This window comes from Citrus clementina, unplaced genomic scaffold, assembly GCF_000493195.1.
Source record: "Citrus clementina cultivar Clemenules unplaced genomic scaffold, Citrus_clementina_v1.0 scaffold_5, whole genome shotgun sequence".
In the NCBI taxonomy this organism is placed as follows: domain Eukaryota; kingdom Viridiplantae; phylum Streptophyta; class Magnoliopsida; order Sapindales; family Rutaceae; genus Citrus; species Citrus x clementina.
Genome location: NW_006262201.1, coordinates 5,837,343 through 5,857,141, shown reverse-complemented (window position 1 = coordinate 5,857,141; position 19,799 = coordinate 5,837,343). Strand labels below are relative to the sequence as shown.

The 19,799-nt window shown below is 32.0% G+C and overlaps 2 protein-coding genes across 2 annotated transcripts; both read right to left on the bottom strand.

Annotated features, from left to right (window-relative positions):
* Nucleotides 1-3,731: 3,731 nt before the first annotated feature.
* Nucleotides 3,732-7,444, bottom strand: LOC18041944 (probable disease resistance protein At4g27220). Its single transcript, XM_024184539.1, has 2 exons — nucleotides 4,088-7,444; nucleotides 3,732-3,972 (listed from the first exon to the last, which is right to left on the bottom strand). The coding sequence occupies exons 1-2, from the start codon at nucleotides 7,442-7,444 to the stop codon at nucleotides 3,874-3,876; spliced, it is 3,456 nt and encodes a 1,151-aa protein (XP_024040307.1). The 3' UTR covers nucleotides 3,732-3,873.
* Nucleotides 7,445-18,567: 11,123 nt separating this feature from the next.
* LOC18041943 (protein DMP3) lies at nucleotides 18,568-19,314 on the bottom strand. The gene has a single exon (XM_006431606.2). The coding sequence runs from the start codon at nucleotides 19,289-19,291 to the stop codon at nucleotides 18,587-18,589; it is 705 nt and encodes a 234-aa protein (XP_006431669.1). The 5' UTR covers nucleotides 19,292-19,314; the 3' UTR covers nucleotides 18,568-18,586.
* Between the last annotated feature and the right edge of the window lie 485 nt (nucleotides 19,315-19,799).

Genomic DNA, 19,799 nt, shown 5'->3' with positions numbered 1-19,799 from the left:
TTAGATGCTTCATGGACATAACATTGTAGGACCATGATGATGGAGCATAATGATGAAGGGCCATGTACTACTCAACACCTCATTCCACTTAATGAATTATTTGTCTAAAACAAGTTTATTGTTTTCAACACATTTGAGGTGTCTTATCTTAAAGGCAAACTTTGTAAGCAAGTTGGTACAGGTTCTGAATTCTTAAATTATGAGTTGGTCCAGGTTCTGAATTCTTAAATTATGAGGTTGATGAGCTTAAGGATGGATCGTTTTTGTTTAATAGGCAGCAAAAAATGGAGTTCGGATTTTAATCGTTAATTCACATGTTGGGCTATAATATGAAATACTTCTCTGGATCTTAACCACACCCAATCTATTCTAGAATTTGGTTCAACTGCTAAATTTTCCAGGGAAATAATATACTTTTTTATTTAGTGGATGATGAAATTTGGTTTACGATGTATTAACAATAAATCAAGTGATTTTTCCAATCTTATGATATGCTTGTGGCACCTCGGATTAGAAGGTGAAAAGTTAGGAATTGCTTCAGATATGTACGAAGTTGACTCAATCATGATGATCTCCACTATCTAGAATTAAATCTTTCATTTTTTTTTTTCGCCTGAACCTCAACTAGCGAGGCAACTTCAAATTGAAAATAAATAATAATATACTCCATCCCCAAAATAGTTACAAGGCTATAACAGTAGAACAAAAGCTGAAAAGATAGGAAAATAAGAAGAAAGTAGAAAAAAAAAATTTAGGAGAAATCACAATTGAGAAATTCATTAGCATTATTAGAAAGAAATCTAGAAATCCGAGATTATCTCACCAAATCTAAGCAAAGCATTCTAATCCTAGATTCACCAAACGACCTGCCACAATTAACTTTAAAAAAAAGAATGATTAATTCTAAAGTCCTTCTAACTGAGGAGATAACAACAAATCAACCAACGATTTTGTGAGGTCCAAGGAGGCTGAAATGACTTATTGTTAAAAAAATACAAAATCATTGTAGAATGACATTCTAGCTACAAACTTCTCCAAGCCTTACTGTATGTAAGCTCAATAGCAAGAATAGATACAAAAATCTCAGCATAATAAGCTACATGAACTCGTAAAGGATTGCAACAACCCCCTAGAAAGAGAACTGAATCTTTCAGGGAATAGCATTCATTATTTTTTATGAATGATTTAGAAAAGATATCGTTCATAAATTATGTCCGATTGTCTACCATCGGTAAATTAATTATTAGGAAGACTCTTAGTTATTATGCATTAAATGTGGTGACTTATTTAATGGTAAGGAGCAATCTTACTAGAACTTTAATTTTACGTTCGAGCTTCAATGAGTGTATGAATTAATAATAATAAAATAAAAAAAGGCTAATTAGTGTAAACATGGATGTTTAATATTTTTTGATATTCAAATGAGAGAAAATAAGAATCATGTGTTAGGGGTATAACAATTATTCATTAGCATTGAATATAAAATGACTTCATAGTGGCATGGAGTTGTCTCTTTTTATGCTATATTTACTTACTGGAATGAGAGTGAGGAGTATGGATTTCTTTCACTCTAATATTTACGTATTCACTTAAGGAGGGGAGTGGAAATCCCACTCCATGTGTCTCACTAATTTTTAGAGTGAGGATTGGGATCCGCACTCTCATGGATTGACTCTCACCTCCTCTTTTTTTTTTTTTTTTTCCTTTCTCTTATGATATTTATTAAAATAAAATAATGTTACATTTATTTAAAAATAATGATATCATATTTATTTAAATAATATTACATTTTTTAAAATAGTAATACTAAACTTTGTTTAACATAATATTATTAGATTTAGTTAAAAATAATAATTTACATTGATCCTAAATTAAAATTACTTGCAAATAATATTATTATATTCACATAAAATTAATGATATTATTTTCTTTATTTGAAAATATAATATAATATTTATTTAATTTTAATAGCATTATATTATTTAATATTAATTACTAATAATAATAAATAGTTTAATCTAAAAAAATATTTATTATGTACTATATTATTTCATTTGTGTTGTTCTTATTAATAATTTTTAATTTACATAATTAAAATTAAAATTAAAAATTCTGATTTACATAATTAAGAATATTAATAATTATTATTCATTTATATAATGAAAATTAATAATAAAATAAATAATATTGCGATCGAAGATGCAGTTTTGCTATAAATATTGCGATTGAAGATGAAGTACCCTTTACCAAATTTAAGTACATCTGTTTGTTGAAATTAGTTTCTTTTACGATTATATAGCACGACAAGTAATTTATATTCTTGTATTAGTCTCGAGATTAATTTATTAAGGTAATTTTGTTAAAACAATAACCTGCATAATGTTACAAATTTCTTTCTGTATCATTTTATAAAGGGAATTAAAGCTTGTTTTATAGTCCAATAAATACAACGATATCGGCTTTCTCTAGTAATTTAGTGATTAATATCAATTTAATATTGTAGATACTAGGGGTGGGCAAAATCGAACCGGAATCGAAAAAAATTCGGTTCGGTTCGATTCGTTTTCGGATCAAAAATTTTAAAATCCGAACCGAACCGATATTAAGGTATTTTTGTAATTTCACTATAATATATATACCCAGCCCACAAATGTCTTCAACAGCACCAGTGCACCAATCTTCTCACTTTCAGCTGCACAAAACCACGAACGGACAAACTCACACACCCAAATCTCAACTCCATCTGCTGGTGGCTGATACTGCCGACCTGCGACTACCGTTCCTTCCATTGCTCCCTCGCCAGCCAGCCAACTCACTTACTTGCTCTGCTTTCTCTCCTTTTCTTTTTTTTAAATGGGTCTTTTTTTTTAAATAACTCTTTAATCTTTTGTAATTTCATGGTTGCTTTACTTATTATTATTGTAAAAGATTATTAATTGTATTTGGTTTTATTAGCTTTGTTTGGATCTGTATATGTGACTGGATCTGCAAATGTCACTGTTGCTGGTGGGAAAAAGAGAAAGTCGCGAAGTGGAAAAGATAATGGAGGGAAAATATCATTCAGATCTCTCTCTTTTATAAAATATTAGTGTAGCCCAATATTTAGGAAATGTTTGCATATAGGAATTCTATTGTGGCCTAATTTATTTGCATATTTTCAAAATGGTCCTTGACCGAAAGTTAAAATTCAAATGCCATTAAAAGAACCGAAAAACCGATTGCTTAAATTAAATCGTTAAAAGAACTGAAACCGATCTGAAACCGAGAACCGAAACCGAACCGAAATCGACCTATTGGTTTTGGTTCGGATTTTATTTTCAAAAAAACCGAACGGTTTTTTTAATTTTCAAACCCGAACCGATCCGAAACCAAACCGAACTGAACCGACGCCCACCCCTAGTAGGTACACCTGAATTTGTTAGTATAATATCAATTTCATATTGTAGGTAACTTAATTTATGTATATTATTAGTTCTTAAGGAAAAAATCGATTAAATCAAATCTTCATGATATCCTTAGATCAGAAGATCGCGATTCTAGATGATTCTGAAATCCCAATTTTTTTTAATGTAGTTATTTTAATATTTAGTTTTCTTATTTATTTATCTAATGCAATGGCAATATGAAGCCTATCCCTCATAGTTTCAATGGACAGTGAAATGCAGTTTTGCCTTTATAGACCTCGTACAGTAATTTTCAAGTTGCTTTATTTAGATAGCCACCCGGGCATGAATAAATTTATAATCAACGTATATGATCAAAGACAAAAACTATTGCATCGCAGACTCCATGAACTTTACCGCAACTTGTATTATCATTCCAAGCAGTCTGTCCTTGACAATTGATGTATCCGGAAGTAAAAAAAGTATCACGTCAATGTTGAAGTAATCTCATGAGAGAATTCTCAATCTCAGCAGCACTACTTTCGGTTAGCCTTCCTGTCCGCATCCCTTCTTGCTTCTGAATTCTTTCCTGTAATCACAAAATATACAATAACAACAATAATAATTAGTCTTTTGAAATTGGGATCCTGGTTCTATGTCTTGGCTTCACTGTGAAGCTTAATGTAAAATATTCAGGAACACACCTGCTCATGGAACAATTGTTTGACGGTGTCATTAAGGTTACCGGTCCATCGGTTTCCCTCTTGGAGTTCCACTCTGTTTAGCTTGGCTGTAACTTGGTCGCCATATCCAAAGGTCTTGATTTTCGGACATTCAGCTATTGTCAGCATCTCCAAAGCTGGGAATTCAATCAGAAACTGCCCTGAGCAAAAACAAGTGAGGCTGTCTAGATTCCGAAGTTCCATTTCGAACAAACTAGGAAATTCAATCCTCTCAGCTGATGCTCCTTTTGACCGTTCCCTGTCTGTGACAATTTCTTGCACTGCTGCGCAGGAGATTACTCTCAGTGTCTTGAGCAGCACCAGGCTTTCTGCAATGGAGGCTGTGAAGAGGTTTACTAATTTACTACAACTCTGAATATTTATAGTAGCCAAGTTTTGCAAACCCTGGGAAGTTGTGGGTTGGCTATTTTTCCTCATCATCTCCATCTTTCCGAATATCTCCTCCAAATTTATACAAGAAATAATTGTGACATCTTCCAAAGAAGCAAGGCTTTGCAGAAGAGAATTATGTGAAAATAGTTTTGTCAAGTTGTCACACGCCCATAAACATAACTTTTTAAGACTGCAGAGGCTTATGAGTCGACTGTCACCCTTCCATATATGCGTCATCTCTGGCAGAGCAATCAATTCTATTTCTTTCAACGATGCGAGAAATTTGGTTTCTTGATTCACAATATCAAGCCCTTGAAGATCAAATACATGTAACAATGATGCACAGAAGAAAACAGAGCAGTATTCAAGGTTTTTTAATCTTCGTAGCAAATGAATTGGTGCAATGTTTAAAATGTTTTGACACCATTTCACATCTAACCTTTTGAGTTTGTTGAAGGACCCTGCTGGAAGTACTTGACCGTGGCATATTTCAACAAAGCTGTGATTAGAATAGATTGTCAATTCCTCCAAGTTGTGGAAAGTTTCATGTGGTGCCGCCCTTTCCAATGTGTTGAGGAGATATTTTACATTGTCACAACTTTGGAGAGTTAGACACTTCAACTCTGTGAACCCTCCGCTAATTAGATCACCATCAATGTCTTGTACTCCAATGAATTCATGTAAGAACAGAAACTCACTTCTCTTCAACAAATCCTTAACCCAACCAAGCAGTGGCGAAAACCTCATGTCATGCGAGAGAATCATCCTCGTTGAGTATTTGTTCACGCTTGAGGTTGACAATATGAAATCAGATGCTTCCCATGAAACACGCACTGCAATTGTAAAGTTTGGTAGGTGTTGGAAAGGCATATGGCTAGGCAAGATACTGTTTTGTGGGAAGTGGAACATCAAGTTAGTTAATCGAGTCAAGGCTTGTAACTCAACAACTTTGGCATTGGTTTCACAATCCCAATTCTTGAAAGTATTCCACATGTAAAACTCTTCTAATTTATCAAGCTGTGATATTACACCATGTGGTATTAGTGCTAGCTGGCGACAATGATCCAAATCTAACAACCATAAATGGCTTAATCGGCAAAAAGTTTCGGGGATCTCCTTGATACTAGAGCGACAGAGGCTAAGAATCTCTAGATTACTTAGCTCTCCAATTACCGATAGGTCACCCAAATAGCAATCCTCAAGACGCAAAGTTCTAAGGTCAACAAGAAACGAAAGTGAGGGAGGCAGTGATAAAGGTAAGATGTAACTCAAGTCTAAAACTTTCAGATCTTTCATTCCTTGGAAAAATTTATCAGGGATAACCAATGGAGAGTTTTCTTGGAGAAGTAAAACTTGCAGCTTTGGGCACTCCAACATAGCAGGAACCTCATGAATATAATTAGACATCAATGAGATTCCGGTGAGATCTTCAAATGTGTCTCGGATGGGCCACTCTAATAGTCCATTCCGAGCTTTCACCATGAATGCATTGTTATGTTTAGAGGATATTACTAATGCAACATCACGGACGACATCATGCATTGTAACATATCCTTCATCTTCAGCTATCAACAAAAAAGAAGAGATCAAGGTACTTACAATAGCATGAGTTCTAACTCTGGCTTCCTCCAATGTATCAACATCCTTGAACCACCTCAGGCCCATTCCGTATCTCACTAGCACTTCAATCTTAATGTTATAATCCTCTGGAAATAAGCAGCAGAATAGGAAGAGTTTTTTTGCCTCCTCGCTTTCCAGATAATTGTAGCTCAGCTCCAAACTTGAAATCACATCTTTGTGCATTCCTTCGATGTTTGTTGGTGTAGACTTTTTAAGCTGTTGAGCAGCGTCAATCCACACATACTTATTGTTCCTGTTCTTCAATGCTCTTCCGACAGTGAGAATGGCAATTGGCAAGCCACTGCATTTAGCGGCCACCTTCCTTGCAATAGAGTTTAGATCAGATTTTTCAACAACTGTACCAGCTGCCTCCCTGAAAAGGATCCAAGATTCTTCTTCCAATAAAGTTCTAACTATAAAGATCTTTTGAGCATCCATTTGATTGCAGACCCCCTGACTTCGAGAGGTGAGCAAAATGTTGCAGCCTTCATGATCTTCTCCAAAAGGAATACCAACTTTCTGCAAATCAATTCTTTCCCAAACATCATCCAATATTACAAGTATCCGTTTCTCCATCTTGATTCTTTCCCATAAGTAACCAGCTCTTGCTGACTCCTCGATGCCACAGATTGTCAAACCTAACACAGCAGCAATTTCCCCCTGAATCTTTACAATACTTAGGTTGTGGGATACAACCGCCATCACTACAGTATCGTAGCGCTTGCTTTCTTGAACTTGTTTGCCAATTTCCTTCGCTAATGTTGTCTTACCGACACCCCCCATCCCACATAATCCAATTACGCTCACATTTTCATTGTTCAGAGCCTCCAATAATTGCTTCACAATTGATTTTCTTGATTCAAAAATTCCTTTAGATGAAGATGTTATAATTCCCATTGGAGCAGCACGATGAGACACATCTTCAAATTTTCCCTCTTCCCGGAGATGAGAAATCGCCAGAGCCTTCTTATGTGCTTCCTTACCAAGTCTGTAACATGAGCGAACATTAATGCACCACCCTCCAAGGCACCGCTTGTTTGCATTAACTTCATCTTCCAAAAATATTTCAACTTCTTCACTGATATTTTCCACATCCGTTATCCATTTTTGAACATCATTTTCGATAATTTCACAGTTTCTCTTAGCAGAATCAATCTTGCCTTGCACCCTGTCTCTCACATCTGCCAGCTTCCCAGCTTGCTTTCTCAATGCTTCGATGTAGTCATTGTAGTGATACAAGTAACCAAAATGACGGCCTGCTTCGTTGAATGGCTTGTCAATAATCTTTCCTGTAACACTCCCTGTAACTGAAGAAACAATTTCCATGGCCAGTTTCTAAATATGCATTATCTGGTTGACTGATTAATTTTTAAGGACTAAGGAAGGAACCTTTTTTCTTTTTCTCTTTTTTTTTTTTTACCACTACTCTTTAGAAAATTTATCATTTAATCCGTTTAGATGCTAATTGTTATAAATGTCAATGTCTTTTTCAAATCTGTTGAAATTATTACTTGTTTTGTCGCTGATTTATGAGTTTTGACATCTATATTCATGTATAATTCAATAATAGTGATATGACATTTTGAAATTTAGAGGCATTTCAGACTTCAGAGTCAAAAGCCACCCAACGCTCACCTAATTTGCTTTAATTGACCTTTATATTTTGTATTATTTGACACATTTATCCTTTGGAACAAATATGATGAGTAGCTGGCCAAATTAATATGAACTTTATTAAATATAAAATAATTGATTAAAGATTTATTATACATATTAATACCTTGACATGATGATTTGGCTGCAGAAGTAAGTAATGTAAATTTCTATATTCCCTTTTGTTGTAAAGTCTTGTGCATAGTTGAGTTCAATGCTAAGCTAATCAACTAAATTGCAGCATATATGGATATACAGCGCAAACAAGGGAACCGCTATTTTAACTTAGCATTTTGACTTAAATCTAGACATTGAAATTTGGTAATTTATTTAGTTCAATTCAAAGGCTAAGATAATGGCTTAGATGACATTAAATTGTATTAAATTTGACTCAAAAAACAAAAAGTTGAGGTGGCATATTAAAACTTTAAAAATAAAGAGAGAGAATCATAGACTCAAAAAACAAAAAGTTGAGGTAGCATAAAGGCATCCTTCAACAACAATTTCTAACCTAAATTGAAAAAAAATATATATATTTATCCCCAATTTCACAAATTGTATTCTTCCCAAACATCAAATCATGTCCGCTACTCAATTATGAAATTAATTTTGAATTCTTCTTCAGAGAAATTGATGGTCTCTATCTTTAAAGATGTCTATATTCAATTATTTTTGTTGGAACAAAGACTTTGTCCTTAAAGATATCGACTATGAAATTATGTTTGCACTCCCTTTGGTAATTGACAAAAGATTTAGCTCTAGAACCTTACTAGACTTTAATAGATTATCTAGTTGGGTATTGAAAATATTGGGTGTGTTGATATTTGTCGGAGGAGTCTTAACCGAGCAAGGAGTTGGATGTTGGATGTTGTTCTGCCATATTTCTCAGAGGAGTCAAATCTGCACTTTTTATGATGGTCGCTATCACGATTTCTCAACTGCAGGATTTGCAATTTTCTTAAGATCTGCAGGATAGTTTTCTTTCACATAAAGAATAATTTTCTTAATTTTAATTGTCTATATGATCTCGTTGAAGCTGCTGAAACAAAAGAATTATGTCAATATTTGGATTGAACCGATTGTCTAAATTTAAGTCAAATCTTAAGTTAAAGTACCGTCTTTCATGGTACAAATCATTAGAATGGATTAGGCTATTTTAACTTAAAATTTTGACATAAATTTTAAGTCATCGATTTTACTCAATTCAAATTGAACTGAGTTTTAATTTTTTTTTTTTAGAAAAAAAAGACACTTACACCCCTAAAATTTAGGAAAATTGTCACAGAGATCCCCAAGTTTTCACTAAGGACTACCTAAACTCCTTTTTAACCATAATACTCTTTAAATACAATAATTAGAAAATGAACTTTAAAGGCTTTTAATCAATACAATTTAATGAAAATAATATTAATCTATCTAGTAGACTAATAATATTAAATTATTTTGTACATTTAAAATAATATGAAAATTTTCAATTATTATCTTTATTTTAATAATATATTTGTAATTATTACAAAGACTTTAAATAAATCTTTAGTTAAATAGATTTTACAATTAGCAAAATATCTCCTAATTAATAATGTTAAAATTAACTTTTACATAAAATTTCAAAATAATTTTAATTAATTAATTTATTTATTTAATATTACGTTTCTATTTATTCTTAAAAATTACTTTAATATAATAAAATAGGTCTAATAGATTGTAAAATATAAAAGTATTTTTCAAATGTTAAAATTATTTCAAAATGTATATATTATTACGTTTATTTTAATGCCATATTTTTGTTTATTATAAAATTTTGGAGTCAATTTTTTTAGAATTTATAGAGTCAAAGGATATTATAATAAAACAAAAGTCTTGATGTCTCTTATTAAAAGATTAGGGATTTTTGTAACCATTTCTCCAAACCTTGAGGGTAAAGTGTCCTCTTTCTTTTTTTAAGTTATAAGGTTTTAGTCCCCAACATATCTAGGATTCAAATACTGGTGATACTCAAATAAAGTTTTTAACTACTTAGCAGAATCCTATGGATAATTTTAATATATTTTAGAATGAATTGGGATCTTATCTTTGCATACTTGATTTTAATTCAACAACTCACCCAAACAATTCAATTAAACAAACAAAATATTGAAAGCAACAAGCCAACGAACAGATAACAACTCATTTGGTTGTGTTAATGATAACGTCGACTGATTCCCCTACAGACAACGACTTATTTTAAATCATTTTCATAATCTTTATGCTTTATTTAAAATCAATTGTTTAAGTCTGATGTAATTCATTCAAGGCCCTTTTTCAATTTACTTTAGTCCTAGAATTTAGGCTTTTAAAATCTGTCTTCTACCACTTCTTCATATTTTGAAAAATTAGGGCAGTGGAAAAATAAGTATAAAAATCAACTTCCTGCTTCAAGCACTTTAGAAAAGAGATTAAAATAAAACACTCTAAATCAGCTTCTCTTAATCCATTTACAAATCATCATTTAATAATTCACATTTGGAGTTTCTTTCGTTAATATTTTTTTTTTTTTTTTTTTTGTCTTCAAAATGCTCCTGATGAAATATAAGTTTGTTTTAAGGATCGATTATACAGGAAGGAAAAAGAGTAAAATAGCAAGTGATTCTCCTCTTTTCCTTAATATTGCTTTTTTTTCATTTAAATATAACTTAACATTATCTAATCCGATATTATACCAAACATAAAACAATATTTTATAATCCAACCTACATTCAATTTAATCCTATATAACAAATGCACCCTAAAAGAAAAATATATGGACTACAAAATATGAATACTGAAATGACATAATTATCTACATCATGAGTTGCTTGTTGTTTACGTACACAATTTGTCACATTTGTATTTTTTAAAAATGGAACTTATCATATTAAATTTCTTCATCAACCCTCGTGCATTAAATTTTTAGGAAAATAATACTAGCCTTTATAGTGACACAACAACAATAAAAAAATAACAGTAAAATCGTATGGTGATATGGTGTTATTTAGAAAATAATATTAATTTTTTACTTAATACTATAATATGATACGATTTTATAATTTTTTTGTCATTATTATATCATGTCCTTCTATTCAAGCATCAGTTTTAATTTTTCAGAATTGATAGGTTGGCACTTTTGTGGTACCGTGACGGCCCATATTCTTTGTAGTTCTCCGTTGGTGCTAAACGAAGCATGTATAATTCCGAGCTGATTTGACGGATCACTGCCCCAATAGTTAAGCTATTTAAAATCTGAATAGCAACACATTTGGACCAATTACACATTGATTTTTGACCTCACGGTGGATAACTCGTTTGCATGTGTGCCTTCCATTAATTTGGCCTAATTTCATGCCTTCACTAATCAATTGATGTCATCTTAATTAATTTGTTATGGTTTGTTATGTCAAATTTCTTGTTGACCTGCAAAAGAAATTTAATGGATGGAATTTTCATGTCAATTGATGTATGACAGAGGACGTGATGAAATAGATTATTTGTTTTATTTGATATGCCACTCACTTATTGCAATTGAATTAATTTAACATTACACAAACATATCTGACAAGTGTTAAATTTCTTCGTCAATCCTCGTGTATTGAATTTTTCTAGAGATAAGGTTGACAACTTGACATTTTGGAATTAATACGGTGAGGGTTCATAGTCTTGGTAGATATCCGTTGAAGCTAAAAGAAGCATATAATTAAAGGTCTGATTGGACAGAAAAAGTATAAAGTTCCTTGACTTTTCAGATTCTTGACTTTTGAAAAGAACAAACTACAAGTAATGGTTGCTTGACGTTTCACATCCTTGGGCCCCATCAGCAAAAGCAGGAAGTTATTGTGCCTCTTTTAACATGCAGAGTAATTTTTTCTTTATTTACAACAGAAACTGAAAATTGTCTAAAAGCATTAACAACTTTTTTCCCTACTCAATATTGCTCATTAAGATTCTCTCTTTTATTAATATTTTATTATTTTTTTATTGAAGAGAAAAAATAACTATAAAACCTAATAATATTTTTCAAGTAATTTTAAAGATTTGATAGTATTTTTTCTCAGCATGTTAATATTTTAAAAACTAATTTAAACTAATACACATCTCATTGCATTTTTTTTTTCAAATTATAGTATGTTTTCAAGGAATTTTATAATTAATATTAATATTTAATTTATTAATTACTATTTTTTACTAGCAATAAAAATGGACAAACATAAACAGAAAATCATATTAAAAACACATCAATACAGTTATTAAAAAGGTAAACATATTTAAAACATAATGACAGTGACATTTAAAATAAACACAAAATTATTTAAAAATAAGGATTTGATTCAAATAATATCAATTTGTTCCTTTTTGAAGAATCTTTTGGGGGAAAAAACTTATTTTTCCACTCTTTTATTTGCTATATAAATAAGCAAATAGAAATTTAAAAAGTAAAATTCAAAAAGCCTTTTGATGACGCTCTAAGTTTTAGAATTAAAAGAAGAGTAAAGATTTAACGAAAAATCAACTACTTAAACTAACTGATCTATTTGAATAGTTGTACTAGCTTCAAATAAAAATCTAGTAAATTAGGATATATTCTTATGAACGTTAAGCTAAAAATTCTAGGTTAATAAACATCAGTGGATCCTGGTTTGTCATCATACAAATTGTAGGTTAAGGGGAAATGGTTGGAAAAACCCAGGTCTAGATCTGGATATGGTGATGTCCAGACACCGTCCGGATGTATTTTTTAGACACCTGAATTTTATTTTTTTAATATTATATATTTATACTTTTTTTATTTTATAATTTTTAAATTTATTTCAATGAAATTAGGCATGAAAATATGAACTTTAGGTGTTTAAAACTTTGCATATATGTAATATATGGATCAAATAAATACAATTATTTAAAATAATATATATTTTATAATATTTTTCAATAAAATCCAGGTTCTAGTTTAGATCTAGACTTATCAAGTGATACCCGATTCGGGTCCAAACCGAGCAGGTATTTTTTATATCCCTATTAGGGAGTGCTTGGCACCCCTCATTAACATGAGTGTAATGCAACCTCATGTTTGTTACAGCAATTGGCTGCATTAGCTAAACTCGATTGGGAGTGGGATTTAGCTAATGCGGTAGTTGTCACATTAGTCTTTTTTTTCTTTGTTATAATAATAAATAAATATAAAATTTTAATTTTAATTTTCTTTAATTTTTACATTATTGTAATTATTTTATTATTTAATAATAATAAATAATATTTTTCATATATTAAAATATAACTAAGTAATGTACTATTTAGTTATAATTAATATATAAAAATAAAAATATAACATAATATTATGTTATTTAGATACATTATAGTAATTGATATATAAAAGTTTATTATTGTTTAGCAATTTAATATTACTGACAATAAATACTTGAATACTAATAAATTTGAATAATATTAATTTAAAATTAATAATAGTATAAATAATAAAATAAAATATTATTACATATCCTAAAGTTCATGTTCAACAAAACATGATTTTACATTACAAATTAATATACCTTGGGGGTTTCGTACCCCTACTTACATGAGAAGCAATGCAACCCCATTTTTGGTGCACCAAGTGGCTACATTAGCTAAACCCAACTTCGAGTGGGGTTTAGCTAATGCAACCGTAGATGCATTATATATACATATTTTTTGTTTTTATAATAATAAATAAATAAATATAGTTTTTTAAGCCAATATAATATTATATTTTATTTTTACATTATAATTGTTAGTTAATAAATGTATAATTTATTATTCAATAATATTATAACATATTTTCATTTTCATTTTAGTTAAAATATAACTAAGTGGTGTATTATTTAATTATATTATAATAATTAATATATAAAATTGATTAATATTCAATAAGTTAATATAACTAATAATACGTACTTAAATAATATATACAAATATAATATAATATTACATGATTTAATTATATTACAACAATATACATAAAAATTAATTATTTTTAAATTATTTAATATAACTAATAATAAATATTTAAATATGAATAAATTTAAATAATATTAATTTAAAATTAATAATAATATAAATAACAATATAAAATATTATTAAATATACTACGGAACTTTTACTTGGACTATTTAGCACAATTCATTTTGTTAGTGAATATGTTATAACAATTATATCACTTCATTATTTTGTGATTATCTTCCAACATTTTAAGAGGATTTTTGAACTGATCTTCTAGGTTTTAACTATTTGTTTATGTTGTTAAAACTTAAAAGCTTTTAAAAGTGGATGATGGGGCAGGAGCCCTGCCAAAACTTGAAAGCTTAATTATCAACCCTTGTGCTAACTTGAAAATGCTTCCTGAAGAGCTATGTATCATAGAGAGCTTACACAAATTAGAGATGCATTGGCCTCAGCCGGAATTGAGAAAAAGTCTACGGGCTTTCGAGGAAATGGAGTGGCCTTATGACATCCAAATATATCCTTATGGATGAGTTTTTACTCTTTCCTCTAATAACTCAACCTTACTTGCTTAATTTGGTATGCATTTTCCCACTTTCTCAATAGATACGAACTAAAGGTTTACAATTAATTAAGATGGTTGTACAAGTGCCAGTCTAATTGGATTTTCATACATTTCGGCAGAGAAAGATCTCTCCGTACTCAAATAAGAGCTAGCCGAAATCGCAATCGTAGTAACTGTTAATCAATAGCAATTAAAAAGAAAAAATATAACTAAAAGCAGATTTTCATTTCTGATATTTATTTTCCTTTACATTTATGTAGGTAAAATCATAGGAGGAAACGTCGCAACTACAGCCAGAATTTAAGGATTTGCTGTCACATGTTTTGTGTTTTAAGACCTAACTCCAGTTAAGCTTTGGACTTGTATTTACGGTTTGGCTATCTTTCGACTTGTATGCTTTACTTCATAAAATTTGCCTCAAGGACTACACATAGAGATGGCCAATGGAGAGGACGGCATGTGGCACGGCACGGGTACGGTACGTGTCCATACAGCACGGCACGACACGAGCACGTTTCGGTGGGGTACACGGCACGCATGTGTGCTGGGCTGAGCTTAAGCAAAAATATTTAAGCATTGCACGGCACGGGTATAAGCACGCAGGGACTTTACTTTGGTAGCCGGCACAACCCATTGGCCATCTCTAATTATACACTGATCTTTAGTATGCCAATTCTGCTTTCTGCACTAGACATTATAACCGCGAGCTAGTTATTAGGAAACTACGGGAATAATTTAAATTATAAATTGTTTGTGGTCTGATTTATGCAGGCATGCTTTCTCTAAAACTTTGAAAGAGGGAAAGCTGTCAAACCGACTCGGAAACTTGACCCAAACCTGCAAAACCAACCCTGCCACCATTTCTGTTTCTGACCAGCCCACTGACCAAGAGAGGTATCAATTGAAAGCCCTTGAGCCGCTGGTTTTTTTTTTTTTTGTCATTTCCACTGGAAAATAGCCAAAAGGCTACCAATCGAAGCAGTGAAGAACCGCGGAATCGCCGCCTTTGTTCACCGCGATTTGGTTGGTTTCCAGCTACTCCACCGGCTGAGTTTAACTCCACACATCACCAACTTTCATTTCCGACCATCCACAGACACCAGAAGCCACCAATTCGCTTCCAGCCAATTGTTGGGGTGCTCATGGATGTCGAGCTAGATTCCAGTGCTATCGTCGTGCGTGGAAGCTCACCACCGGTACCATTGAACTCAGCTCAGCCAGAAGTGTCCAGCTCGAGCTTCCCCGTCACCGTCGGTTGAATTCTTGTCATCATTGATCAGTGATGGCAATTCAGTAGTTTCATATTTTGAGGTCAATTTTGTAATTTGAACCCTATAGATATTTTAGTAATTTCTGAAATTAAGGTTAGGTTGGAAATTACGATTCCGAGGGTAATTCGGTGATTTACGATTTCGGAGTATTTTAATGATTTATGGATTCGAGGGTATTTTAGAAATTTTATCAATATGGGAGTTATAAATTATGGATAGATGTTCGTTTCGAGCTTTATTAGGTAAATTTAGTACTAATTTCAATTTATAGAAAATAATTATGTTGTTTCCTTGATTTAGTAGGATATGCGAGCAAGAACCAGTTCGCGGGCTTGGACAATAATCGAGTTTAAGTATCGTCACTCTGAGTGGAATATCTAAAACTTATTTTCATAGTTTATTATGATAGTAAAGCATGTTTGTGAAATAAGTATTTTAAATACTCGGACTTAATGATTTTCTCGAAATGGATTTTATTTCACGTATTGATATGTTGTTAAAAAGTATATGGTAAATGGTTTCTGTATTGATTTTGAATAAAGCATGATAATATTTTAAAGACAAGAAAAATGGATTCGAATGTGCTAATAAAAAGAAGAGTATGATTTAAAGTATGATAAAAAGGTATATGAATATGTGTATAAAGAATTATTTTTAAAAATCATTGGACAGTACCCTTCCCCTTAAGTTATGGCGACAAATATGATGATAGGCCTTTGGGGCTCATCTGAACAAACATAGAGGTTTTAAGCTGTGTGTTTGGGCACTTTTACCTTTTGGGGGCTTATATATGTAGTATAATGATTACAGAGATACTGATATTGAGATACAGTTGATACTGATGATATAGATGAGATACAGGCCTTTGGGGCCTGTTTAAGTACATACAGAGACTTTGGGCCGTGTACTTGGGCGCCTTTGTCCTTTGGGGACTAGTTTATTCATGCACAAATATGATAAGATAAGAGATAAAATTTCCTTGTCTACCCGTTGCAGCTCTGGGGCATGATGATTCCTTGATATTACGTCATAGCCCGCCCGTTGAGGTTAGGGTATGACAAGATTATTCTCCTGGGTACTTGTTTAGAGACAGCTTTCAGAATTCAGTATTTGAGATTACAAGTGTTTATAACTTCCTTGATTTTATGTGGTATTTCATCTTATGTTTATATCAGTATATGATTTATAATTAAATGAGTTTATTTAAGTTTTCTTATGATATTTTGGTAAAGTTATTTATTGAAACGATATAATTATTTTGAAGTACGTTTATTTTCAAAAACTACTATCCACTCACTGAGTTTACTAAGTTTTATACTTATCTCGTTTTATTATATTTTTGCCCCCTAACAGGAGGTTGCAAGTACACCAAATCGACTCAGCGACTGTAGATATTTTGAATTTTGTTCACGTGATGGTGTTAGAAGTTATAGATGATTTTTGTTGGGGTATCCTAATCATATTTTTTTTTTTTTGGGATTGTATAATTTTCTTGTATTATTCTTTTGAGATTAAGAATAAACCAATGTATGTTAATATTAGTTATAATATAATCTTTTGATAATCTAGAGATATTTTGTGTAAAACTCAGTATTTTAGTTGAGGATGTTGGTCATTAGGGTTGGTTGTATATTGAATTATTTTAAGAGTACTTGTTTTACATATTTGCGGGGTGGGTGTGTTATATTTATAAAGGAAAGTTTGCCAAATTTTCGACAAAATCTTTACCAATTAGATTATTATCAATCAAATTTTGATGAGACTAGATAGAGTCGCCCTAAGGATTCGGGCGCGTCGTTTCAACACTTGACTTGCTTTTACCTTTTTGGTTTCATATAATGGCTTCTGTTGCTGATTTCATCTCCATTCTTCAATTTCATTAACTAGAGAAGGTACATTAATAATCCTACAAATTAATTGCTGATTTCATCTACAAATGGTGATACATTAGGAGATTGTTGTGTTACTTAATCATGTAACATACATGATTATGTAGCAGTTGTTGGATGAAAATCCAACGATTGTGGAAATATAAGATAATAAATCATGTTATTTCCACAACCGTTGGATTTTCATCCAACAGCTACGGCATAATCATGTATGTTACATGATTATGTAACATAACAAAAACTGATACATTAATAATCTTATAAATTAATATTATTCCTTACAAAATCCGGCACGCACTGATATGATGTTTTACAAATCAATCCTTTCATGTACATTTCAATCATCAAATTGAATTGTATTTTAATTTTCCGAGAATTGTTTCCATGTCAATAATCATCCAACCGCCCAAGCTTTCCAATGGGCTTTCCGATAAAGGGGTCTAAATAGCCTACATTCATAATGGGCTTGGTTTGAATTCAGTTTTTGGGCAACAAGGCTCGATTGGGTAGATTCTTGGCCACCAGACTTTTATAACAATCCAATTAGCCCGACAATGAGAGAATTTTTAATCCTACTTAAATTAGCCGTCTATTGATATTTAGGTTTAGTGCTAAGGTGAACTGACCCCTCTACCAAATGCAATTGGTATTTATGGGATAATAATATATAGTTGTATGCATTCACAAAACCTTACAAACTTAATTATAAAATCTTTCACAATTGAAAAAAATTAAAATAGAAACACACAATCGACTACAAAGTCCTCATAGCATTATTATAAGTAGATTTTATCAATTGAATTTTAGCTCACCCTTGAATAAAATAATGCTTTCTTCCCCACATAAGCCAGCCACGAAAATTTTGGATAACGCAAGTTTGGTTGCTGTGATGAATCAAAGTCAATAATGCTAAAAAAAAAAATTAATATTACAAACAAGGAAGTAGCTAAAGCATGACCAACAAGAAAACAAACTGAAATGTTTTCTTGCTTAACGAAATCATTAATAACCTAATACCTAACTATTGCCAGAATGACTTCCACGTGCAACAAATTAATAACAAAAGGAAATTTTAAAAAAAAAGGGAGATTAAGAAAAGAATAAACAGTTAATATTTGCCTGGAGTAATCGGATACCCAATTCCGTGCCTTCTAGTGGGAAAAATCACAAACAACAAGCTGCAAATAAGCCCTATTCCGACAGGAACAATGTCCAAAACCTCTTGAGTTTCATGTTTCGGCGTCGGGAAAAAGCAAGACAAAACGTTCTTGTCTCTCAAAGCCACAGCAGCAAACACAAGGACAGACGAAACTGCATGCACACCGTCGATGAATCTGATCCTGTACTTGATTAAATCTGGCAGATCATGATCTGAGGCATTAGGGTTTTGAATATAATCAAATAAAAACAACCCTTTGAAGGTGGCAAAACCGTAGTAGACTTGTCCGCTGGATGATGACTTGACACTGTCGGTGAAGGAGGCGAGTAAGCAAGACGCGGCGAGGAGGAGGAGGAGGAGGAGCGTTAAGGGGCCTGTAGCGGCGTCACAGGACCCATTGTTGGTGAAGATGGGAGTGAGGAGTTGGAATGCTAGGAGGGTTCCTGTGGGGAGAAGGTTTGCTAGGTTTGCTGTGCTAGTTAGGGTTTGTGAGAGTGCTCGTCGCGATAGAGACGTTGATGATGATGGCGGTATTGAGGTTGCCGGAGTGGTGGCAGTGGGGGTGATTGAGGTTGGTGAAGTTGATGATTGAGCTGATGAGATGGGTGGTTGTTGCTGCTCGGAGGATGTTGTAGGCCTTTGTCTTAAAGACATTTTTTTGGAGTATGGAAGTTGAAAATTTTTAAGTTTGGTGGTTTTGATGGAAAGTTAGTGAAGATTAAATTAAGATTCTGGAGGAGGAGATCGATAGATGGATAGAAGAATTTGATGTTGACGAAGTTATATATATATAATACCGATCGTAAGGTGTTGCTGAGAAAAAGTCATAAGTCTTCTTTAGGTCATCATAAACTCTAACAAGTTATTATAGGAATCATTTAATCACAAAATAAAGTTAAACTACTTTATAACCGTAGTATATTTTAACCGTAAAAAATTATTCGTTGTGTCTTGTAAATTTATCGTAAACTAAGACGTACATTCACAAATGAACATAAGAAAAAAAAAATCAGTGTATTAAAACATTTGGTATCCGAAGACCACATTGGATCCCGATTAATCCAGATTTGAGTTGGGTAGGACCACTAAAGCGGCAAAGCTCTCCCAACAAGTACTTAACGCAGCTGCATTCCCAAGTCTCGAACCGAGGACCTTGGTTAAG